Source organism: Mesitornis unicolor, unplaced genomic scaffold (assembly GCF_000695765.1).
Source record: "Mesitornis unicolor isolate BGI_N332 unplaced genomic scaffold, ASM69576v1 scaffold3104, whole genome shotgun sequence".
NCBI lineage: Eukaryota > Metazoa > Chordata > Aves > Mesitornithiformes > Mesitornithidae > Mesitornis > Mesitornis unicolor.
In genome coordinates this window covers 46187-72454 of record NW_010180753.1, presented here as the reverse complement: position 1 = coordinate 72454, position 26268 = coordinate 46187, and the positions used below count along the sequence as shown (strand labels likewise).

The following is a 26268-nucleotide window of genomic DNA, read 5'->3' as shown; positions in this document are numbered from 1 at the left end:
GGAACTCGTAAGCAAGGGGCAGTAGTTACCAAGCCGGGGGCTGCTGCTTGCTTCCAGCAGAACGTTTTGGGTTCGGGTTGGTGTTTTTTTGAGGATGTGTTTCCCTTCGGCTCCTAGTGGTATTCTTTCCCCCCGCTTTGTTTTGGCACCTTCTGACCCCCGGGGCTGTGCAGCTCCGGTGCCCCAGCTGCGGTGCCGGCAACCGCCGTGTGTGAAAGGGGACTTACGTTGTCCCCGTGTTGCACTCGGAGGCTGGAGATCGGCGCCAGATTTTGTACTCGCATGCTTCCTCGTAAATAAATATTCAGTAGTTCAACTGAAAGGAATGGCACGGTACCAGAGGTTTACCGGCAGTCTGGATAAAAGCCCATCAGTCTTTTTGGCACAGGAGTCTTTTTTTCTTTCTTTAGAGACTTAACATGGGAGAGAGTGAGTTCAAGTGACTGTGCTGCATCTAATCAGTGCGTTCTGTACCCCTTGCTCGTTTGTGTTAATGAATGGTTACTATAGTAACTAGTGTATATATTGCTCTGTAAGTTCTTGCTAAAAGCAATGTCCCACCTGTAAAGTAAGTATGAATACGGCTGATGAAAACCAGCTCCCTTCCTGGACCGATTTTATGTGCTGATGGTAGTAGCATGTTTTACTGATCACTCAGCTGTGATCCTGTTTCACCTGTTTCCTGTGCCAATCTCTGTACTAATATATGTACTTTTATTAGGGGAATTTTGCTTGCAGTTTCTCTGCTTATTTGCCCTGATATGATTATGGTCACACCAATACAACGGCGCCTGTCTCCATAGGTGCATTTTGTTACAGCAAAAAACTGAGTAGGGCAGCTTGTACCATTGTGCAGCTCCAGGTTTAGCAGAGCCTTGAAGCATCTGCTTAATATTAAGCATGTAAATAGTCGCATGAAATCCAGCAGAGCAAATTCCCAAAGTTGAGAATATCCTGGGAGATCTTCCAGCAGCAGGAGCTGGGGGGGGTACACTCCTTCTCCCACCAAGCTTCCAGCAGTGGGCGAGGCATCAGAAACGCATGCTGCGAGGAACCAGCAGCAAGAAGCCCCTAACTACGGCTGCTGGCCATTTCCTGGAAGCAGCAATTGCAAGGAAAAGAAAACAAATAGCCGTGACACATTAAATTCATGATGAAGTTTGCAACTCAGTGTCATGCATGAAATGTGACCACACAGAGTAACCTCTTCTGTCTCATTTGTATTTAGCTGATAGGAATTACTGACACCGAAGAGCTTCTGTTTTTTATTCCATTGTGTTGTTTCTCTGAACCAACACCAGGAGGACAAAACCCCGTCCCAGGTTGTTAGCCTGGTACTTTCTCACTATGAGGGAATGAATTTGGTTGATTTTTGTATCCACAGACTACCACCATCCAGGTTGAACTGGGACTCTGGCTGTAGAGCAGCAAGGCACATTGCAGTGGTGTGGTGGGAACATGACACGGGTTGTAGTCTCCCAGCCAAGCAGAATGGACTCCTGCGAGGAGTTGTTCGGCATGTGGAGGCAGAGGAGTAGCCAATGCAATGCTCTCTCCAAATTCCTCTCTGTGTAGCCAAACCAGAGCCTGAGTCAGCGAAGCCACACTCACAGGAGAGCAAGCACGGCTCCATGGTTGTGGCCAGGGCTGGGCAGCACAATGTATGTTTTAGAGCCCTGCCTCTGCCCATGGCTTCCTGTCCCAAACAAGCTGTTTAACCTCTCTTCATCACGGTTACTTACCCCATAAAGAAGGGAAATGACATGTTTTAGGGAGTATCAAGAGGGTTAATTCCATAGCACATGTGGCACATGTGGGGAGGGAAGTCATGGAAAAAATACCCGTGGGTCATCTCTCAGAGGTCTCTAAAAGATGGCTGCAAAAGCAAGTCCATAGCTCTGACCAGCTACGTCTGCAGACTTTCTAACAGTCCGCAGTTTTGATGGGAAACATAAACAGATCCCAAAAAGAAAAAAAATCTTGAAAATCACTGCTTTTAAGATAAGAAAATAAATGGCTTGCAGAGCATGTTTCTGAGAGTTCAAAATGAGTAGCTGTTTGAACTGAATAGGACGACACCAGAATTAAGACTCAAGCCCATGTGTGAATGCCTTAATGCCTTAGAGCCTTATATGCCAGTGTGCTGCAGTGGTTTGTGTCCCTTAAACCAACATAAAGCATCCAAAGTTGTATGCCCTGTCCAGCCTCAGCTTCAAGAGCACCTCCCAGCACAGCCTTCATTCCCTGTCCAGTGACAGGGACGAGGCAGTGTAGCACCCATCCTCATCAGGACCATCAGCCACCATCCTGTTGCATGCATGGAGAGTTTTTGCACAAGAATACTCATAACAGGACAAGGTCTTTTGCTCCAGTGTCATGGAAAGGACTCAGCACAGGGTAACACTGGGATCCCAGTTGTCTCAGACCTTGTTTCCATTGGCTATGGCTGTTTTCTCAGAGAAATTTCACTCTGATTTGTGGCTTCACAGTTTGATTTTAACCTATTTTGCTGCACTGAAAAGGCCCCAACACAAGAGCTGTCAGCCCTCTCCCAGGCTGAACCTGGCTAATAGTTCCCATTTCACTGCAGAGTTTTGCTTTTCTTCTATTCCTGTCTCTATCACAACTTCCTTTGGCTGCATGCCTCCCCTCCCCACATTCACATCCAATTTTGGACAGGGCAATAGCTCACAGGCATCAGAGCAGAGGTGGCCAGTGCAGGTGCAGGAGAACCATTGCCATAGCAGACTTGAGGACTTCTAAGTGCTGGTAAAAGAGTCGACCATCCCTTACACTGCACAGTAGAGCTCCTGGGCTGTCCTGCAGTGTCACCTCCACACCAGCATCACACATAGTGCCTGCTGGCTATGGACTGGGGCAGCCCCTCCATAGCATGCCCTGCTCCCCAGGCTGTCTCTTGCACAGGTCCCTCGTCACGTGTGCCTCCATGAAGGGCTGTAACAAACGTGCTGCATTTCTGAGCTAGCCTGCATACCAGTTCTTGCATTCATTTCATAATCGCACTCCACCACAGGTCTCTTCTTGACAGACCGAAGAGAAGGAGGTCATTTATCCAGGGCTCTAGAGGGGTGGCTTGGTTTACTCCAGCCAGTGCTGCAGCCCTGCAGTGGGAGGAGTCCTGCAGACCAGGACTCTGCAAGCCTGGTTGTGCTGGTGTCAGGGGCTCTGCTGGTGGGGTTGGAGTTGAGGGGTGGGGAGGAATAATCAAGCAGTTCTGCACAGCTGTGAAAGCACAGGGAAGCCTAACCTGTGTTTTTCACTAATATCTGAGGACAATTTGGAGTCCAGAGAGGAAACATTTAGCTCTTATTTTTCCTGTTTTTATATTTACTCAGCTAATCGCTGAGTAACATTCTTCTCTCCAGGGTACTCTCTGAGCCTCACAACTCCACTTTGCTATACATGTAGCAAGACCCACTACATCTGTTTACTAGTGGGAAAATTAAGGTTCCCAAAGAGTTTCTCCCACATCCTCTAAAGGAGCCTGTGATCCTGTGGATCTTTAGTTGTCAGCTGGGTCCTAATATTTGAGAGCCACCATCTGAAGCAAAAGTAGTGGAGGGTGTGAGGGCTTGGCCTCAGATGTCTCAGCATGTGATGAGACACAGAGGATTCACGCACGCTTTGGCATTAGTGACTCCTCTAGGTCAGCCTCAGCTCAGCCAAACCCAGGAATACAGTGAACTGGACAAACTGGATGATCTTACAGTTAGTCCTCTGGAGCTTGCTAACTTGAGGAGTTATTTAAAGTAAATGCTTTCCTGTCATGGGTAGCTATTTATTGCTGTTCTCTACGCATTTTTTTCCCATTAGCACCAGAGTGTGCACAGTGAAGACAGCAGCTTTTACTGTGAGGTTTGTGGTAGGTTCTGCCAGAGAAATACCTGAGGAGGCTTTGGTGTAATCCCAGTTCATTCTTTTCTCCTCTCCAGGGCATCTGTGACCAGGAGGACCTTTGGGCATAGTGGCATCGCTGTGCACACGTGGTACGCCTGTCCAGCACTAATAAAGTCTATCTGGGCTATGGCCATTAGTCAACACCAGTTCTACCTGGACAGAAAGCAAAGCAAGGTAAGCATGTTGGAGGGGGGAAGTGCTTGTTGCGATGGGTGAGTCCCTTTCACTCCTCTCAGTCCCAACAAGGCCAAGTCCAGATCCTTTCCCATGTTCTCTTTCTACTTGAGACCAAAACAAGGCAAATTGACTCAAAATATCTGCTGGCTTTGGCCAGATTGAAGGAATTTGTATAGAATTCATGTCTATGGGAGTGAGGATTAAGGAAAAGGTTTTAGTGAACTGTGGCCAAATTGAAGGAGCCAAAGTTTGCAAGCAGATAGGGTCATGTCCCTGTCTGAATGATTTCCACGTGTTTTCCGGTTCTTGAACCCTGTCGTAAAGTTAGCACAACTTCCAATAACTGAGTTCAAAGTAGCTCACACTCCACACTGCTTCTGGATCCTCCTTGCTGTCCCTTGCTTTTTACTGTCATATTTTCCTAGACATGAGGGGTAGGGTATAATTTCTCTTACAGCAGAAGGAGAAGGGCAGGATGCTGACAGCCTGGCCTTACAAGGAGTTGTCTTGATCTGATGCTGCACAAAGGGCTGCTCAATACGCAAAAGGAACCACCTTGAAACCAGAGGAGTGTGTGTTTTCCCTCTTAATTCCTTTCATCAACAGTAATTTTAGGCATACCCAGAGCAGCAGAAGATTGCTTTGATCACTTTGAGATTACTTTGAGACAGAAGAGAGACTTCTCATGCAGATGCCCCTCTCCATACGAACATGCTACTGTGCCTCCTATGCACAGGCCCTGGTCTTATCAGGTCCCTTCATGAACCAGTTTAGCTTACTAAACTGACAGGAAAATATTTCTTTTTGCTGTTTTTCTTTGCTACACTTTCTTCCAGTTCAATGAATTGAAGTGGCTCACTGAAATTATGTGAAGGTCCATCAGTGTGCTGTTAGTCCAGCTCACTTTAAACCCTTCTGACATTGCTTCCCCCACCATGTTCTCTGTGATGTTATTGGATAGTGGGTAGGACTTTCGGAAGCTTTGGGCAGAACACATGGTTACACCCACATTGGCCATGTCCCATCTAATACAAAAAAAACCCCAGGATTCATCTTAGTTGCTGTGAGCAGTATCAAGTTTAGGAATGTCGCTACTTCCCACCACTTCCTCAGTGCCAGCTGTGAATATGGGCAAAATTGCACGCTCACCTGATACGAGGCAATGCTTTCCTGTCCCTCTCCTCTGCTCAGCACCACCAGGGCAACACATAACTCTCTCTGTTTTGCTTTTGACAAAAACAACTCTGCAAACAAACAGAAGCTTATTTTTTCTTTACTTTTAGCCAGATGGATTTGCTGATCTAGCTGCAAGGTATTTAGCTCAGAAGCAACCAACAAACAAAAGGAGATTCCCTCCTCCTCCTATTTCTTTGGCAAGAAGCTGGGTCTCTTGAATGCCCAGGACTTCCCATCAGTGACTTCTTTTGTTGCTGGCAGATTGTGTTTCAATCTGATCTCCCCTCTCTCACACTCCTACAGACAGCACCACCCACCAGCCCTCGTTTGTCAACCTGTCACGTCTGTGACCGTGTCAGCGCGCTTTGTCACTGTGATCCCAGTGGTCATGCTGAGGCTTTGAAGTTAAGGACAAAATATTTTTGTCCTTTTCTCTTAAGGGAGCCAGTATTTTGGTTTGGTGTCCTCATCTTTGACGTAACACCGTCAAGATTGATAGATCCATCAATTTTAATTGATCTGTTCAGTTCATCCTGCTTGTCACTTCAGGACACTGTACTCGTGTGTGCTTCGCTTTTGAAAACCAGTAAAACATATTCCAGTGCGTGGTGATATGAAATGTCTTCATTGCAGCTCTCAGGGGCTTAGACAAACATTTATTTGAGTTTCAGGTCGCATGGGTTCGCATCCCCTTAAATCTCAGTCCCCACTTTAGTTGAATCCCCAACATCAAAGCAAAACTTAGATATTCTTTCCTTTCATGTCCAGGCTTGGCATTTCGTATCGTTTTGACAAAAGAAAGAAAAATAAAAACAAACTTAGAAGAAAAAGCCTGCTGGAGCTCACTGCAACTGAGCCTCCACTCCAGTGATGTAGATTAGATGGCAGGAGATATGACATAGTAATAAAGCAAGCTTGAACTCCATGCTCCTCACATAACTGGGCACCAGCTGGATTGGGACCTTCTGCCAGCTTCACTGGAAGAGCCCCTTTACTTGATTTTAAAAAGAAATAAAATAAGCTTTGCCTGGATTTTGACCCCTTTGCAAGGAAGTGAGGTCCTGGCCCTCTTTGCAGCCTCACTCCCCGTTGAACTCCTGCCAGCTCACTGAGTTCTCAGCGTCTCACTCCCTGCTGCTCTGTCTGTCTCTCTCTCCTTGCAATCGAAGCGTAACATGGAGACTGAAAAGATCCCCAGCTTTCTGAGTGAACATGTCAGCATGCAGAACTCCTGTCAGCTTCGCTTTTTTTCAGGAGACAGAGGCAGCAGGACTTCAAGGCATGTCTTTGCTCTGTTGACTGCACCGAGTCAATCAAGCACTTGGCCTAGAAGCCTTGAGAAGTCCCGTTTTGTGGGAATTTCCAACAGCATGTTCCTCCAAGAGCAAGGCTTTTTGGCTGAGTGAACCGGTAGAAAATAGGCCAAGGGTTTCAAAAAATCACCTGCAGCAAAGCCCCATCACTGAGAGCAAGGGGGATAAATTCATCCCTAGTGTCCATCTCGTCTTGCTTTTCACTGATGGATTTTTCTTCACCCTCTGACCCTGTCAGAACAGCACTGGGGATCAGTTTGGCCCCATGCTTTGAAATGATGCATGAATGAACTGGTCTCCCTCCATGTAAATGAGACTTGGCAGGTCTGCGCTAAGTGCTTTAAAATTTTGGAGCCTGGAGGGATTGCAGGGCCCAAGGCAGCGCTAATGGGTTGTAATGTAGCTTTCCACCGTTGTGCTGTCAGTGCACAGTCTAGCCCAGGCCCTGTGCTGGCTGCTGCTCAGTGGCCTGTACGAAATTCCTGCTGCTGATGAGTGCCTGTCCAAAGCACGAGACCACCCGATGCTGATTGGCATTGCTGGAGGCAGCAGAGATTGAGCAGCATGGAAAATTAACCCCGTTCCTTTTAGGAAATGCTCCATCCCAGCCATTAGCACAACTGCGGTCAGATCTGAAAGCTTCACCGCCACCTTCAGCAGGTGAAGGACCTCTTGCACCCTCTGTGGAGGAAGATCACACTGCCCTGCTGGTCCCCTGTCTGCTCTCTTCTGGTTTCCGTTTCCTCTCCTCTGGCTCCAGGGACACCAGGCTTCGGTCTTACACTATTTTTTCATTTGTCCTATGTAGGGCACACTTCCAGCTCCTACTGGCTTGGCATGGTAGCCAAGACCGCAGTCCCCAGTTGCATTGCCTTCATTCAGCATTTTAGTTAGTGCCTGGTCAAACAGGTAGGGCTAGAGTGTGCTTTAATTTGCAGTCTGAATATGAGTGGAAATAAACTATAGGGCTTCTCACTGTAACTATCTCACAAGTACAGGAAAACCACTGCCTCGCAGAGCGGGAGAGCAGGATCTGTCTGGTCAGATTTGCGATTTGTACCTTTTCTAGACATCCGCTGCAAGGACTCAGTGTATTGGGTCAGGCAGATACTGGGTTTGATCAGTATGGCTGTTCCTGGGGTTATACAAGGTGCATGTAACCCTGCGCGTATGTAGAGTCATACAGTGTATATACGCCTGCAGGGGATAAATCACCAGGCCAGCAGCAGTCTGAAAACTTACGACCTCCAAGGGTTGGCATTGCAGCAAGACAGCAGTTCATGCTCAGACTCCTTATCAAGGCTTCAGTATCAGGAAATCTCATTAGATAAAAGCAGTGACTTTCCTTTTCACCTAGGACTAACTTCCCAAAGCTATTTGGAGAACATCTTTCACAGACCATGTTTCTGACCAGAAACGTGAGATCTAAGAAGCTAAAATAGTGCTGTCCTTCTAGCACTGATTTTGGGGAGGAGCTGCTGGAAATGAGAAGCGTCTAACTGGTTGTAGCATTAGTTTAAGAGGGTCAGTACTGGTTGCCTGATCTGCTCTGACATCTTGTCAGGTAGTTCAGCCTCTGCACTCAAATGAGTGAGTGCACACACCCTGTTGTGGTGGTGGTTGTGGAAATAAGCTTGTGAGGCATTTGGGTACCTCTGAATGGTAATGACAGAGCCTATAAATACCCGAGTATATTAAATTATAATAATACTTCTGCAGTTGTTTTCAGTATAAGGCTCTCCCTGTGCTGTCTTCATTTGCAGTTGTAAAGTAATTTTAGAAATAGAGTGTGCAACAGGGAGACATTTTACTTCCCTTATTATTTCACTGATGTGCAAACAGAGGGGGATCACTAAGAACATAGCCTTAAGTGTCTTACCCAAAGCCCCACAGCAAACTAATAACAGCTGAGAGTGAAGCTCAGTGTGGTGAGCATTCAGCCATCAGTTCAGCCTTAGTTCTGGTTAAAATGATTTCTGCTTCCTGAGAATGTGCAGTAACACTGAAAATCCCATCATGGCAAACATTCCTTGTAGTTCCATCTCGTGTTAGTTCCAGTGGGAACAGATCATGCCCTGGTACGTGAGTGTTTATCAGCTTCTGATTTGTTAGCACTGTAATGATGTGCCTATCACCTGAACTGTATGACCAGGGCTGAGAGTCTCCTTACGTTCTTCTCCTGAAGTTTCCTTATGTGTTTTTCTGAAGTGTTTGAGGGTGACCCCAATCAGAAATGAGATACGGGATTAGAGAGGCTTGGGGGCTGTTCTGATGTGGCAGTTGCCATTTTCAGGTGAGATCCTAAGGATGTATTGGTCAGAAAAAGGACTGAAAAATTCTTGTGGCCACCCAAGACACCATCATCTGTAGGGCTTATCTTCCTGGTAGTGCTACAGCAATAACCAAAAGGCCGTCCCAAGAACATTGATCAGTGTTCTTTATTCTCTTGTTCATGTTAAGCACCTGCGAGAGGCTGTCAGGAGAATGGGCTGGATGGAGTTAGATGGTGTGCTGCTAGCAGCGGGGTTTGTATTGCAGAGGCAGCCACTAGGGCTGAGAGAGCCCAGCCCTGCAAGCCCCCACCATACTCATTTTGTTGCCCAGTGCTGCTAACCCCCTTACCCTGAACGTTTTCTGCCTTTGATAGCTCTGTGGGCATAACCACAGCTGAGCTCACTGCTCAGCGAAGAGAAAGTCCTGGAGTTATCTCACCTGAACTTTCTGGACATCTTCTTGTCTCAAATCCTTCCATAAGCAATGGAGAGAGGATGGCATCTTAGGAAGACAACTCATTCCCTCGTAAGATAGGAGGCGGACTAGATAGATGAATGTTGGAGGCATCTTCCAACTGAAATACTCTATTCTATACTATGCTATGCTATGGGATTACTCAGTATGCATGTTTTCTTTCCCCTGGAGGTGCCTGAATTTTTGGTGGTGTACAGTGGGTGACTCCTTGCCCTAGCATGGCCAGTTACTGAGCTGGGGCCGGCTGCTGTTCCTTACTGGAGTGGTGTTAATGCTTTGAAGAGGTCCCTCACAGCAGGGGCACTGCATGTGGCTTGTTAGTCTAGACCATGACCTGAACATGCTTTCCTGCCAGTATTTTCTTCCAACTTCTCATAAAAGCCCATTTAAGCCATGTCCTTGCTGTGTGTTGGTCCAAAGCTCATTGCAGATTTGGAAAGGCTCCTCCTGGCTTCCTTTAGATGCTAGAGATGGTCTTTAGCATTTAGGCTTTGCAGTTTATTATGTTGGCATTTCTGAAGGTTTCTTATTGTATGTGGTAACACAGTGAGTCCATACATAGTTTATTTAAGAGGAAAAAATGTCAGTGACAAAGCAGGGAAAATAACAAAAAACAGGGAATGATGCCAGAATTGTACCCACTCTGAGAATGTAAAAAGTGCAGCAGTGAATGTGGTGCCAGATTGCTTCTATTCTTGTAAAATAATCCAAGTTTGCTCTGGAGCCCCATTTCCTGCCATGGCAAAAGGTCTCTTTCCTTCTGTGAGTTTCAAAGAAGTGCTAGATGGTTACTAACTCCTGTGTCCATGTCCAGTCCAAGATTCATGCTGCAAGAAGCCTGAGTGAGATTGCAATTGACCTGACTGAAACAGGAACGCTCAAGACCTCGAAGCTGGCCAACATGGGGAGTAAAGGCAAAATTATCAGCGGCAGCAGCGGGAGTCTTCTGTCATCAGGTAGGTCCTTTATCCTGTCACTGGAGAGAGTATGGTGGGAAGGGCCATGGCTGTGGTATGATGGGGAGCAGCCAGAAGCTCCACTGCAGAAGTGAAAGTCACTTCCCTTCAGGCTTTCTGTCTGTCCAGGTGTCCATCCGTCTCTCAGCACGTTGCCCTGCAAACAGCACAGGCAGCAGCCTCCCCTTCTCTCATCAGCGCCGCTCGTTTCCTCTCTGGCCCCAGGACGTCATCTCCAACTTCTCACTTTCCAGTTGAGACCTGGTCTCTCTTCACAGTTTCTACCATAATCACCACATGGCACCCAGCTCATCCCTGAGCAGATGCGTTCATGAAGGAGCCCTCAGCCAGTAGTGGGGAAGCAGTCAACCAGTGCCGATGGGAATTGGGGATGTCCCTCAGCAGTGTTGAGACAGCATGGCTTCTTCAGAGAGTGCACATCTGCTTCATCTCTCCGCTGCTGGAGTTTGGCTGGTATCCCAGGCTCAAAAGAGCTATTCCCTAGCACTCTCCACCAAACTAGTGCTGGGGACCTAGAGGTGGTCCCCAGCCCCCTTTTATGGCTTAGAGCACCTTCCTGTATAAGGAAGACATAATCTGTGAAAGAAACCCAAGAGAAGTACCAGAGAAGGGGAGTCAGGAGGTTGTCTGTATTTCTTTGATACTTTTTTGTCAGTCTGAACCAGGCACACTGTGTGTAAAACTGCTAAATATCACCCCAGGAGCAAGGCAAGGACCGGTAGTTTGTGAAGAGCTTGAAGCTGCTCGGCTGGGAAGGTCTTTAGGAGGGCAAGGTTGCTGGTATCACTATAATTAGCAGTTCCAGTCAGTTAAATGCCCTTTGTTAAGCATCACATCAAGTTATCAAAACCAATTGTGTTTAGATGTGTAACACCAGAGAATAACCTTCCCATGCTTCACAAGGGAAGAGTCCATCCAAGAACAGAAATGAAACTGAAATGAAACTGAACCCACACTGGTGCAGCAGATGCACTTTGCATCACTGCATTCTTCATGTCTGTTAAAAGCCTTGGTTTCCTGCATGGAAAATGTCCAGTAATGGGTTAAAATGTGCAATACTTACAGGCTGCTGTGCAATTGCTTGCCTTGCCTGCAAACAGAGATGCCTTTCTGCTCCTTAGGTGCTCCTGATGCAGTACACAATCCACCATCTGTGCCTCTCATCGCTCAGGGAATTGCAGGAGCTGAGCAGCTCCCGGACTGGTGTCGGGTGGTTGGAGCTCTCTGTTTGTTTGCCATTTTTTCCAGCTCTCCTGCTGGAAAGTAAATAATGTTAAGTACCCCAAGGAAGTTCTTTCCAAGATCTCAGCCTCCTGGGCACCATTCCTAAGTTTGTGAGAGCTCCTTGGTAGTAATCTTGTTTTCATGTTAGTACACTGACTTTTTGCCTTCCTGGAAAAAACCATGGAGGTCTGCTGCTGCTCTCACACCGGGACAGAGCAGTAGCCAGGTGAAAGCCAGCAGAAAATCAGGCCCAGAAAAGCTTTTGTAGGGCCAGTTCCTATCGGGGTTATGTGGATGGAAATCCCAAACTAGGATTTGCCCATGCTTTTATTTCTGTATTTTTTTTGCTTCCTGCTCAAATCCCATCAGGCTGAGCATGGGGTTTGCAGCCTCAGCAGAACTGCACTGGTGTCTAGGCCCTTGCAGAGTTCATGGACCAGGTGAGTCATTTCTTCAGGCCTGGGCAGGTGGGTCTGTCTACCTGGACACCTATGTGGGACTCTGTGAACCTCTCTTCCAGTCAAGGTACTGCTGGTGGGCCAGGCGAGCATGGCTCCTTCCAGGTTCCTGTGTTCAGAGCTGCCTTTAGGTCTTTCTTACCAGCTATGAGGACAGGGCTCACCCCAAAATGTTAAGGAGAGCTGTGGGGTTTTCTGCTGCTGTGTGTCTTCCAGCAGCTACAGGGAATTATTCAGAGAAGGTGTCTGGCAGAGGAGGACAGATACCAGGGAACTGGAGACCCTGGATTGCTTTCACATGGTGACCTGGGCCCCTCTGCTCCAAGAGCCCCTTCCCTCAAGCTTGGCTGGCAAAGGTGACCCAGTCCTGTCCCACTGGATGGGAGGGGACATTTGTTGCCTGTCCCACTGGGCACAGTCACTGACTCCATCCCAGCCTTTGCGTTTCCTCCCATTGTGCTGCAGATTATCGTCGTGCAGTCACAACAATGATGGGTTATCACGGCACGGCCTGTGCGCTGGACAGAATAAGTGCAAAAGATTAAGTGGCCACAGTAGATTTCCAAGCTATAAATACCCTGGGTGACTCGAAATCACAAGGCCAGAACTGAATCTCTGTTTACCCCCACTTCCCTGTCCTTATTTCTTGGAAATTACTCGTAGAGGAATTTCCTCTCTCCATCTCACTCCTCCTCACTGAAGGGGCTGCCAGTGCCACAGGGAGCACACCAAAGCTGCCATGTCTCCCCTGGGTTTGCAGCAAGGCTACAAGGAAATACTTGTTGTTGCTTCCAGCTGTCACGCTGTCTGGCCAAGATCCTGCTGTGCAGTGTGAGGCAGTCACTGCCCCACATCACTTACGATCTCAATACACAGCAGAGGGGAGATGGAGTCTTACACTGAGGCAGTGACTTCCCCATGGTCACAGCAGTTCAGGTCCAAAACCTAAGCTCATGTTTCCCAGCTGCTCAGTCTCAGTCTGTGTCTGCTGCAAAGTTGTAAGTTTGATACCTGGTGCTCTGAAGTCCATTTCTGACAAGCTCACTCTAACTTCTGTCCTCATTTGGACTCTGAATGGGCTCCCGAAAAACAGTGGGCTGCTGGAATTTAGCTCAGGGATCTTCTGCTCAGGACCTCTGGGCTATCCCTGGACACCTGGGGCAAGACTTGCCCATGAATAAAAGCTCTGCTTTCACACTGGCAGGACCACTAATCAGAGCCAGCAGAGTAATTACCAGAACAAAATCAAGTCAGGTCTTAGGTGGATTTTTCCTTCAGAGCAGTCTTTGCCCTAAGAGCTCTGCAGGGCTCCTGGTGAGTGAGGAGCTGTGTTATTGCTGGGTTGTTGTTGGACTGAACCCTAGACTTCTTCATCTCGGTGGGCAAAGGAGACACTAGAGGAGCACCTCTGCTTCAGCTCTGCAGATGTGTTTGAGGAGACTTTTGCCCCCTGAGCCCCATTCCTTCATCAGTGGCGAAGGTTTGAAAATGCCATGACAGAGCCCAGCCAGCCGGTTCCCTGGCCCCCGCTGCTACATCCAGCAGGGCCATCTCTCAGCTGGACCGCCCTGGCTGGTGTCAGAGTGGATAAACAGCACCCACACCGCCTCCAGCATGGCCTGCAAGCACTGGAGCTTGCCAAGATGAGTGGCCCACAGGATATCAGAGCGCATCCTGTGTGGAGCAGCCCCAGCTGGGCTCCCGCGCGCCGCAGAGGATATCCTATTTGTCTGGCAGAGACAAGAGATAGCGGCTGGCTGAGGCTGCTGGCTGTTGTGTGCTGACATCCTGGTGCGGTGAGTCAGCCCGGGCTCTGGCACAGAGCAAGCGTGGGGGAATGTCCCCTCCCTGCTCGAGGGACAGCCTTCCATGGGGTTCTTAACCAAATGCCAGCGAGCTGGATACAGCAGCCGGATGTAGCATGAAGGGTTTGCCATATTTAGATGTGTTTTTCCTGGAGCAGGAGACTCAGAAAATGAGAAAGAGAAGAGATGCCTGGACGCTCTTGCCTCACCGCTGCTCAGCTGCCTTGTTTCTTCTTTCCCCTCACAGATGCTAGCACCAAACCTTGGCTCCATCTGCTCTTCAGCATCTCATCTATCCTCCCTGCTTATTTTCATCTTACTCATTTATCCCTTTTCCAAGCTGACTTCACGCCACTAAAATAGGTAGAGGAAATGGGAATAAACGGTGAGTCACTGGTAGGGCTTTCCTCTTCAAAACAGTGGCTCACGTTGCGGGTCGTGTCTCTGACAAGCTTTAAAACAAGCTTGTTTTGGAGCTGACACCTGATCACTAGGATACCCTGCAGATCTGCACACGCACAGCACGTCCCCTTGGCCAGATCCTTTGGAGGTGTGAGTCGCTTCATGTCCCTATCAACGTCACCAAAACTGTCTTGCTATCACCAGTGTTGGAGCGATCAGAAACCAAACTGTTAGCACTGGTGAAGAAGCTCAGCCCTAAATTCTGGAGAAGTGAGTTGGGCAGGGAGGACCATGTTCTCCCCCTGTCTCACTGCTCATCTTCTGAACATCAGTGGATGGAGAAATTGCCCAGAGAGGCCAAGTGGGTATCAGATGATGAGTAGTGTATTCAGGTCACCAAGACCTACATCCCATCCTACATGCTAAGGAGGAAAGGGCGTACAATTGCCTTGGCTTTGAAATTAAACCAGCAGCATCAGCTATAAAAACAGGCCTCGATTCAGCAGGTTCTGGTGCCCACCAAAGAAATGCCTTGTGCTTGCTACCCAGTGTGGTTTTCTGTTAGGGACATGCAGTGGTTCTGCAGAAGTGTGTTAAAATGCAGTTTGGTAAATCTGCACAGCAAATAGGAAGAAGGATGAATAATAATTTTCACGGAAAGGTTCAAAAGCTATACAGGGAAATTCTGTATTTCAGCAACATTTCTCTGGTTTACTGCATTGGAAATGAGCCCTAATTGTGGGAGATTAAAATACTGGAGAAAGCCTCCCAGTCAACTCCTACTGCAACAGAAATAGTCTCTCAGGTTAGGACTGACCTTTCAGGGCTGCTGTTTCTCTGCTGATGATCCCCTTTGAAAGGCACTGGGCTGAGTCAGTCAGCTTCATACTTAATAAGGCTGATTTAAGGTAGTATCTGCTTGATTGGTTTGGTTTGTGCTGGTCTTCGATTATTTCATTGGTTGTTTTTGTGGTCTTTTGATTTGTTTTGACATTTTGGGGTCAGTTGCCACTGGGTTTAGAAGTGGGTCTGTGGTCACAGCCTTGCTCAAGGCTGGATTAATACATATTTATAAATAGACTCTAATGGAAGCTGTAGGCACCTCAGCAATACAAAGCACTGCTCTCCGTGCCTTTACAAGCATCTCACACGAGTGTAAGCCTCTTGACTGCTCAGTTTTCCATTTGCTTTTCACCTGTGAGACCAAGCAGAGAATCCAACCCATAAAAATCCAATAATACATCCCAAAATAGTTCACCTTTTAAATAAAAAAAACCAGCTAGAACAGAACAGTTTCTGAAGGAGAAACTTCAGGAAGCTCTGAAGAAATGAATAAGTCCTTCAGTATGCCCAGGGGGTCCTCCAAGTTAGGTATGGTCAAGCTAAAAAAATTCAGCATCACAGCTCACATGAACGGAGTGCCCTGTCCCCTGGCATTTGAAGCCTCGCTGTGCTACAAGAGTTTGTGACACAAACATGCTTGGAAAAGGTTCATTTGAACTGTTTCATTAGTGCCAAGGAGTTGTTGACTTTGGTGTCAGCAGTAATCCCATTACTTAACTCAGAATATGACAGTGCGCTTCCAGATCTCGCCCAATTCCTTTGCTTTCCTGGAGGGGTGAAGAAGATGGCAAAATGTGCACTCAGTGGACACCGCATCAGATTTGAGACCAGCTTGGTTCTCACACAGGGTAAGCGCAGCTGGAGCAGATGCCGTGAACTGTCTGTGCTTGATTTGGGTCCGTCCCAGCTCTGCCAGAAGCCGTTCATTTCCTTTTGTCAGCACACCCCGAATCAGCACAGGCGTCCAGCCAGGTCTGAGGCTGTTCGTATGCTTTTAAATGTTTCAGCATCTATGGAGCTGCTGTGGCAACACACAGTGCAAGAACGAATAGCTTTTATAAATAAATCTGGGGCTGGCGTGGAGGTAGGGAGCAGAGAGAGGAAGGAAAGGAGAAGAGCAGTTGAAAGGAAAACGTAAGTCATTAAAGTTGTAAAAGGAAAAATAAAAGTGTTGAAGCATCTGCTGCAATCATGAGCAACTTTTCACTGGGACTAAGCAGTTTGTTGGCAATTCAGTGAAGAAACTCAGCAGTTCAGCTTTGACTGGTCACTGCTCACCAGGGTTACTGTTAAGAATTACTAAATGCTAGAAAGGGCTTTCCCTGCCAGTGCAAACACAAGGCTCCTCTAGAAGATCCCATCAAGGTCTTGCAGCACAGATGTGTTTGCAGATTTTTGTTGCTCAGTGAAAGCAAACCCAAATGAAATGAGGATGACTTCAGCTAAGCAAACATCTCACCGTGAGGTTGTCCTCCTTTGCCTGATGATGCTCAACCTGGCTGACCTTTAGAGAGGCCTTTTTCCACCTCCTCCACTCCAGGACAGCCCAGTAAAAGGTGTAACAAAGCGGGGTGGTGTTTCACAGAGTAAGTACCAGCTGTCTTCCTGTATGAAAACTGCAGAAAATAGTGGTGGAAAAGATCTGTGAGGTTTTCTGCTCCCACTGGGCCAGTGCAGAACTGTTTCATGACATGGGTTGCCTCATTCCTCTTTCAGTTTAGCTTTAATGATCTGCTGGAATAGTAGCAGTGAAAGATGAAACTGAAAGCATGAAATTTCACTCTGTTTTGCTGCCAAAACAAAGAGTTGTTCCCAGGTTCCTTCCAGAGCTCTCTGAAATGAGATTATAGCAGTGTTTTCAGCCTCCTTGGGCTGTCTTCACTTGGAGGCCAAGCTGCAAATGTATCTGGAAGCCCCCTCACCCCATCCCACAGGTGCACAGAAAACTCCATGTGGCATCCTGTTGTACCTGACTCCTGCAGGTAATAAAGGTCTGCTTTCTTTGTGCCATTGCTCTAGAGAGGTGGGAGAGCCAGAAAGGGTCACCCTGGGATAGTGGGCACTGAGACCACAGAGGAACCAGTGAGGGTTAGGAGAAACACCCTTGAAAGCATTGCTGAGGCTTTTCTGCAGGCATAAACCTACCGTACACCACAAGAAGTCCCTATAAATCACTGGGCACAGTCCAGCTGTGTAAACATAGGTGTCTGGTGCTGGTTTAGGTGGATTAGAGTGTCCCACTGCCAGTCCAAAAGAGTATGGGTCTCACAGGGTCCTGTTTTGTATCTGCTACCCCATGGAAGCTGTCTCAGACACCTAAATCCTTCTGTTGAGGCAACAGCAACTCCGTAGCCACAGCAGCTTCATCTGTTTTGCCCAGCTCAAGACCCACTGTGGGGTTTATTAACGAGGGATCAGATGCAGACTTAGGCTTAGCTCCAGAGCTGTGTGTGGGGCAGAGCTCAAGTGTGTGAAGCTGTAGTTCTCGCTGTCATCTCTGGACAGACATGGCATGCTCCTGCTAAATCCACCATGGATACCAAAGCTCAGCTTTCTGTACACCTAAGGTGGATGCTTTGAACCACAGCTCCACAACAGCCAGTAATACGAGTGAAAAGCATGTGGAGATGGCATTTACCCCTTCTTGAGCTTGCTTTTCATCTCACCATCCCAAACCAAAATAAAACCAGGAACACTATCAATAAGTTCTCCTAAAGAGCTGAATTTATAAATGCTGTTGTGACATCTGAGCAAGAGAGTCTGACCTAAAGCATGGACTTAACTTCAGTAGGGAAGTTGCTGGGTGATAGCCACTTGAAAAGTCAAGCTGTTTGGACATCCAGTTTAAATATTTTGACCTGCGTCTTCACAAGAAACAGCTCCTATCCAAGAAGGACCTATGGGTTACGGTTGTTTTGATGTGTTTTACTGGAATATTGCTTCATAATTGTGTTCCATTACACATTTTTTTGTTAAACAGGCACTGTAAGGGGATTGAATTAAATGTTTGCTACTAGGATAATTGCAGTTCTTAAGAAGTAGCCTGTATTATCTAATGGTTTCTCCTAGGCTTCATTTCCCAAAAATGCATCTCCAGGGCTTTATAAACTGTACTGTTATTTGCCATTGGGAACTTTCATGGGAACGGTATGTCTCTTTTTCTCTAAGATCTTTACATGAATAATTTTGTTGCTTTTATTTTTCTGGATAATTATTACAGATGTCTTTGTGTGTCGCACTGTCCAATCTCTATCTCTTAACAGCTTAAACATTAAGAATTTGCCGTAAACAAACATGACTGGGTAACACCTGCTTCGTGTCATAGTCTGATTTCTTTTTGGAAGGACTGCATCCAGGCTTTGGTAAAATTACAAGCGCTCCAGATGTGCGTTCTGCTGTCATCTGGCCTAATGAAATCATTGTTTATGGACAGGTTCCCAAGAGTCAGATAGTTCTCAGTCTGCCAAGAAGGACATGCTGGCTGCACTGAAATCCAGGCAAGAAGCTTTGGAAGAGACGCTGCGCCAGCGCTTGGAAGAGCTGAAGAAACTGTGTCTCCGAGAAGCGGTAGGGCGTTTTATAACCTGTAACACTCATTGCTTGCATTGTTATAGCATGCTTGGAGGTGGTGCGGAGTCAGGAGAAGAGGTTCCTTCCACAGTCATCTTTTGCAAAGCGCATTGTACAGAGGCCTTGGGAAGGCTCAGCTGTTTCAGCTCCAGATTGCAATGTCACAGGACATTTTTCCCCAGAGAAGGGGACCCCGTGTCAGTTGGGTACCCGGCTGGGGCCGAGAGGGTGCTCAGCATCCATGTCTGCTGTTTGAAATTGTGTTTAAGGTGCATTCAGCCAGGCTTCTTACTGACTTTGGTGGGAATACACAGCTCCCTAAATAGCATAGGAATGCTGTCTTGTGTACTGGTAATCATATCTCAAATGCTTTTGACTTCATTAGCAAAAAAAACCCCAGACTGATACACTTTCTTCTTGGAGCAGGCCTGACCTTAGATGCTTTTATTGTCCCAGCACATTCTTACCTACAGCACACGTGGTCTCATCTGCTTCCTGCAGACTCCCTTCATCCAGTGAGCTCTGGCACTGCTAGGGAGGAGTGGCAGCATGGTGGCAGACCTTGCAAAGAGGAACTGTGGTCGTCCCAGGACACGCAGGACAGCTCAGGAACTCACCTCGTAGCCTTCCCACTCACTTGCCTGTTCATCCTTGAAGTGCATAGGAGGACAATTTAGAGACCGATTTAATGTCTGGGAAATCACAACCCTGCTGCAGATGTGTGTGGAGATGAGCAGTAGTGTATGCTTGGGTCATCCAGCAATTCTCCTTTGTTTACCAAGCCTGCAAATCTGAATTTAACAACAAATTGAGATGTGTAACACAAGAGGAAGCTGGCTGCAGAAAGCAGCACTGAGATCTAGTTGTTGCTTAATATTTGATGTGTATCTCGCCTTTGACAAAAATAGAGGAAATAGGTCACTGATTCAGCTCTCATTGCACTTTGTCTCAATTAGTCTCTAATTTTAATGCCAACAAGGATAAGTTGTGGAAAATACCTCTCAACAAAGCAAGCCAGCAGGGATCTCTGCTGCCCCAGTTCCCATCCTTTACTCCACTCGAGCAGTCCTTTCCCACCTGGGAAGTTGTGGTTGACTTCAGCAAACAACTGGTGCTGATAAAGGTTGCAGGACCAGATCCAGCCTCATAAATCCATTGAGTACAGAGCTGAGATCATCTGCAGGAAGCAGTCACAGACTGCTCTTTGGGGGCTGATGAACACGGTCTGGAGGGCTCTACCTGCCCTGGAGGAATTCACCACCCTAAGCTAACACTGCCTGACTGCCAGGGCTAATGCCCTGCAGCAGCACACATGCAGGGGAAGATGTGCCTGTGCCACAGCTGCAGGGGCTCACAGCCCAGGGCCTTCACTTTAACTCCAACCCCATCTGCGGTGCAGCCTCAAGCACTTCACAAGCAACCGAGATGCAAGCAAAAGGTCCTGCCAGGGCATGGACCCAATGGTAAGGAGCAATATTTCCTTACCATGCTGCAGCGAGGCTGACCAGAGTCCATCTGTCAGCACCTTAAGAGCTGGTGGAAAGTGTTTGTCCTTTCTGTAGGTGATCCGAAAGAGGCAGTTGATGGACACGTGGAATCTGACCCCATCTTGCAACCCTACGGTTCATCCATCAGCAGTTGAAAGTATTTCCTCTCAGACTGCCCTTCATCCTTTCTGCTTTGGCATGGGAATGGCCAAAAGAGAGGGAGAAGGCAGCAAACCAGCAGATAAAAAAGGGTTAAAAGTGGGGGCATAATCAAATAAGCATGGCCAGAGCCATTTGTAACAGTGGCATCAGGTTACTTCGGGCCATCACTACTCCAGTTACTTATTAATTTAGATTACATTTCAGGACGGTGCCTGTGAATACTTTTTCAGCTTATGGAGGCAGCATGGTAGCCCACATTAATTTTGTTCTGCTCCAATCTTGGGCATTTTACAGAAGATATTAACTCTTTTCCCACTGCACTGTTTCAAATTAAGTTAGGGGTTATAAAGAAAATATCCTTGTTTCCATCGGGAAAGGATGCAGGAATCTGTGTCTTCATGCAGTGCTTAGAGCCACATCTCACTAGAGGGAACACATTTTGGAAGAAAAGCTGAAATAACCCCATGGGGCTGGAGGGGCAACGTCTGAGACATTGCAACAGTGCCTCTCGCAAAAGAGGGTTGCGCATGTCAGCACAGAGCTGCGCTGCAAACCCATTTTGCTGGGAATTGCTTAAAGGAAAGATTTGAAAAGGCCAGGTCCTTGTTTCCTGGTGACCTGAAAAGAGTAGAAAGAAAAACCCCATTAGGGAGCGGGGGAGAGGCCAGGGCAGGCAGGGGCCTGAGCTGCGCACTCCATTGAGGTCAGCTGCTGTTCTTTGGGATTCAGATGATTTAGGTTACTCTGCCAGCTGGATCCTCTCAAGGCTGATGCTAAGGAACACAAAAGCCTTTTGTCCTTCATGGGGAGACTTTTTGAGTACAAGGAGTCGGGCTGTGCTTGTAGTGGGGCTCCTGCCTTTTTTTGTAGGCATTTGAATGCCTTCAATTCAGATATGTGTGGCTGTATTGTGTAGTCCAGGGAAAAAAAAAACAACCCACAGCATTAACCATCAGTATTGGCACTGACTGCTTCCTGTGTTCCAGATATTTCTCAGTTCTGTGGGGTTTGCTTCAGATTTTGAACAAATCTTAGCAAATGACCCCATCAGTCTGACAAAGCATCATCTAATATTGCTGCAAAGCTGCCCATGACATCACTGCTGCTTGGAGGGGGCTCTGATACATGAAGTGTTATCAGGCAGGTAATGAGGTACCAGGCACGGCTTTTAGTGACCATTTTCACTGCATTCCTCTCAGACACATCATGAATCAGGTGGGGATGTTTTTCTGTGCAGGTCATAACCTGCACGGCTGTTGCCAGTGGGGCTTTCTGACTCAGCAGACCTGCATCCTGTGTGAAGGCTCTGGGATCTGCTCACCCTGCTCTCAGAAGCAGCTCAGCAGAGAGAAGCACCCCTTTCCTGTATGCCCTGCAGCAGAGATGAAACCCTGTGTGCTGCAGCCTCAGGCCCCAACGCCCTAGGGATGGGCACCACCTACAGACCTACCCACAAGAATCTGTATTCATGCACAGGTTAAAGAAAAGTTTCCCACCCTCAGTGTCAGGTCCCTGGACGAGTTTGCCGGGCTGGGTGCTCTCCTGTATGTTTATCAGCTGGCTGAACTGGATATGGTGTTAATGAACGCCTGTCATTTTACAGTCGCAGTTCAGTAGCGGTGCTGTGTTTTGCTCTGCTGCAGGAGTTCCCAGATCACTAACTGCATTTTCTGCTTACAGGAGCTCACAGGAAAGCTGCCACGAGAATACCCCCTGGATCCTGGGGAGGAGCCGCCAATTGTAAGGAGAAGAATAGGAACTGCCTTTAAACTGGATGAGCAGAAAATCCTGCCTAAGGGAGAGGTGAGGCCATGCCCTTCCCTGCCAGCCCCGTGTCCCCACCTCGGGTCTCCAAGACGCCCAGCGTGCATCACATAGGAACCATCAGTCCTGCGGTCATTTTTGCTTTAAATGACTGTGCGTGGTCACGGTGCCTCTTTTTTAAATATCTGTCAGAATGGGGAAGCAGCGAGAGAGTTGGTGCCCCTAGTTCAGACTCAGAATAAAGATTAAACCCTTAGGGTTCGGCCTTGGCTTTGCTAGAGGTACAGAAATAGCCTGGGTGACCAACTGGACCATGACAGTCCAAGTGCTCCAGTGACCCGGTGCAGTGACTTGTGTGAGTGGGGAGCACATCAGGAGTCCCTTGAGCCACCTGAGGCCCGCTGCTGCCCTGGGCCTTGTTATTGCAAACAGCCACTTGCTTTCTGCTTCAGCAGCAATCTCATGGGGAGAAAAGCATCACAATTATCTGTCTTAGCCCTGCAACAGCAGGATTAAAGCATTTTGCGCCATAGTCCTTAAACAAAAGAGCCTCCCTCTCTACCTATAGGGAGCTGGAATTCTGTTTTCCTGAGTTTGCCAGGGAGTGTTTGTTCTCTTCCATGGCTCCCACAATGTGCTGGGTCAGTGCCCTGAACCGTGGCTGTGAAAACAGGCCTGCAGCAGCTGTAAGGCGGGACCAGATTCACAGAAAAGCTATTGTCTGCAGAGACGCATTTGTCTCAAGACACTTGTGTATATTCCAGTCTTGAGTTTCCTTTTTATTTTTGTAAGAGGAGAGGCTGAAGCTGGTGTGACTGTGCGGTTTAAGGCTCAATTCAACCAGGGAATTAACTGTTTGTCATTTTGTTGGCATTTTCCCTCTGCTGAAAAAATAAACAGCTGGAGCTCTTTAGTTTTGTTCTCAATGGAGCCTGGGAGAGGAATTCCACCAAAGTCAAATATTCATGAACTAGCACATTTAATTAAGCTTTTCAAAGGGAAGCACGGCTTAGCTGAGTTTCTTCTAAAACCCCTGCAGTCTGTTGGCTGCTCAGTTATAACCTGATCTCCAGCTTCCCCAGATCTTGCTCCACAAGACAGCTTTTGAGGCCAGCGGGTGAGGAATCTCCTTACTCTGGTGGCAAGGTTAGGTGGGGAGAGCAGGAAGGTAAGGCAGCTCCTCCCATTGCAGGCACTCTGCCTTTTGGCATCAGTAATCCAAACACGCTGACTCAGCTTTTCTCTACCTCCCTTTTCATCTGTCAAACTTTAAGACCGTGTGGAAGCCATAAATTTCTGTTCTCGAAGAATGATGTTGAGCTGTGTTTATTTGGCTGCCAGTTTGAGAGCGTTTAGAGAGGCAAGTGATGATTTTCATGCGCTTTTCAGCAAGTGCAAACACTAGAAACTCAATTTAAAACAATGGGTAAAATAACCCCTCAGTCACGTAAATTCAGGACTGATATTACCAGCTGTGACAAGGACCTGGAGCAAGGCACTTCCATCAGAAGGCAGATGATAGCCCTCATTTTCTGAGGCTTTATTTATAGGGGCCTCACTGGGAAGAAAATAGACAATTATGGCCAGGAGGAAAATTAGTAGTTTTTTTATAAGATATACTGAATGATTTAGAACTGGATTTGTGAAGGTCTGAAATGACGACTCACATCAAACTCACCGTGCCTTTAGTAAGAGCTTTGTCAGAGCAAGACTTGCAGGGAAGGGTCCTGTTGTATTTCTTGGTAATCACCTCTCCCTGATCCATAATTCTTGACTCTGGGAAGGATTTTACCAGAAGACAGCAAATCAGGTTCCAGGCCCTAAAACTCTGTGGTGTTAAATTCACTTTTAATAAGTTTGGCACTGATAGAGCTTAGAAACTCTTCAAAGCAAAAAGAGATCTGTTAAAAAGATGGAGGATGGGTTCAGTCTTCAGTAAAGTGAGGGAAATGATAATTACAGTTTTAAGGCAATGCTGACTCACCACTGATAGCAAAGGAATTTTTTTAAGCCAGAAGCCCAGAATAAAAACTTAAGTGAACGACTTCAGTCTGATTAATTCCCACAGCATCGGCTCTTGCAGCATACGCTGCTGCTAAACAAAGAGACAGGATTTGAGTTTGCGTAATGGGGATCTCCGTGGGTATATGACTGTCAGTGCTTGCGATCTGAGCTTCCCCCATTCACTAGAAGTAAAAAAGCTTGTCCTTTTTTCCCCTAATTTGCAATGTACTGTGATCTCCTTTCTAGCAGACTGACACCAGAAACTCCATCGAGCTGGAGAAGGCAGACAGATCTGTTGCAGATTAGCCAGTATCTTTGAAGCTCACAGCTTGGGGTCCCAGCACAGACCAGGGAGCTCTATATCAGCTTCTGCGTTGGCATAAATTGGCCTAAATCCCTTGACTTTGGAGGATAACTAAAAATCAGTAGGTAGCTTCCAGGGTACACCTGGTTGCATTTAAGAACTCTGCTGAGACCCTGCAAGGGCTCATGTTGGAAACACTGGTCCTTTTTGGCATACAGAAAGCTTGCTGTTACACGCTGCTCTGAAATCACCCTCCTGGCTTGTAACTCGGGGAGACAATTCTCTGGTGCAGTCAGTTGCTGCAGCTCATAATTCCTTCAGCTCATACCCTGCCCTGGATTTTGATGGCCATACACAGCACACATGTCCTGCTTGTGTGGGTCATCCCTTCCACCAGCTGTGTTCCCAGGCACTGCATGAGCAGATGAAGGTGAGATGGGTCTGCTCAGGGACGCCCTGAGATGAGGGGAGCAGCGTGATCATGGATGCTTTGCTGATGGAGAGACTTGGTTGGAGGCCACTGGCCAGGTTTAGAGGGAGCTTCCCCATAGCTGGCCCAGGAGATTTTGGTGGTAACTAGAACCCACTTGTCTTTCCCCAGGAGGCAGAGCTGGAGCGCCTGGAGAGGGAATTTGCCATTCAGTCCCAGATCACGGAGGCTGCCCGGCGCCTGGCGAGTGACCCGAACGTCAGCAAAAAGCTGAAGAAACAGAGGAAGACGTCCTACCTGAATGCCCTGAAGAAACTGCAGGAGATCGAAAACGCCATCAATGAGTATCGCATCAAGTCTGGAAAGAAGCCAACCCAGAGAGCCTCCCTGATCATAGATGGTAAGTGGGGCTCAGTGCCCACAGCGTTGCTGAAGGGGCTGTGGAGGACAGGGAGCAAAATTCTTGCACTGAACTCATGGCATAGATTTCCCCTCCCTCCTCTGGAGTCTGGAGGACTCCAGGGATGCTGGCAGTTGGGCTGTCCTCTCCTGTACCAGCCTGCTGTCAGAGGAGTGTCTGGGCTGCGTGCCGTGCACTGGGGATGTGCTGGTTCACAGCACAAGGAGCAGTGTCACGCTGTAGATTACGAGCGTGTCAGGAAAGTAGACTGTGACTCCTTTGTTCACCTATAAAATCACTCTGTTAACGTCTCCTCCGGAGCGGTGCTGTACAAATGTAATTAATGTTAGCAGATTGGGGTGAGCTCTCTAGCTGAAAGGCATCTGTAAAATCAAAGTGGTGGCAATGTCATTGCTGTGTTCAATGCTTTTTTTCTTTCTCTTTTTTTTACAATGTAATTCTCAGGGCACTTTATGGTTTACTGGGTTGTTGATTGGTTTTTCATGAAATCCATTAACTTTCTGCTGTGGTTCTTTCTCCCTTGCTGATTTTGCCCTTTCCCTTTGACTTGCAGAGCTTTTCTCTGTGCCTTTGTAGCAGGAACTGAGATTAGAGCTGCTGTATCTGTGACCTGGGTACCAAGTTGCACCGCAGTCAGGGATAACAGACATGGGATGGGGGAGGCAGCTTAGATGTGTGCACACCAAGGACATGAGAGCTTCTCCTGCTGCTACAGAGGATGCTCAGAAAGCATTTCCCTGAATTGCACAAATCTGGTACCTAGTGCGAGCCTTTAGTTACCAACAGGATGATCATTTTAAGGAGGTGAAGATCAAACCCTGAGTCCTTAAAGGCCTGAGATATAAATCTCGCTAATGGCACTGTGCCATTTTGCATCCTCTAGGGATCTCAGTTCTCCGTTGTGACTCAGGCTTAATCCCCATTAATTGAAAAGAGTTAGCAGCTCCTTGAAAGGCAGCCTGCTAGTGAGAGGCCTGGCTTGCAGCTCTGGAGGCTGAGTGGGCTGAGTCAGTTGTTTTCAGGAATTTTGCCTCCCGGCTCTGTGAGGAGGAAGACGTGGGCGACTGCTCAGGGCTCAGACTCAG

At 47.6% G+C, this 26268-nt stretch overlaps 1 protein-coding gene across 1 annotated transcript in view; it reads left to right on the top strand.

Annotated features, from left to right (window-relative positions):
- The first annotated feature begins 3957 nt into the window (after positions 1 to 3957).
- The window catches only part of FRMD4A (FERM domain containing 4A), a 32754-nt gene continuing 10443 nt past the window's right edge, over positions 3958 to 26268 (top strand). Inside the window, exons 1-5 of the mRNA XM_010183182.1 lie at positions 3958 to 4092; positions 10147 to 10288; positions 18475 to 18608; positions 21941 to 22063; positions 24934 to 25162. Coding sequence (XP_010181484.1) covers positions 4045 to 4092; positions 10147 to 10288; positions 18475 to 18608; positions 21941 to 22063; positions 24934 to 25162 — 676 coding nt within the window. The 5' untranslated portion in view covers positions 3958 to 4044. The remainder of the gene's footprint in view (positions 4093 to 10146; positions 10289 to 18474; positions 18609 to 21940; positions 22064 to 24933; positions 25163 to 26268) is intronic.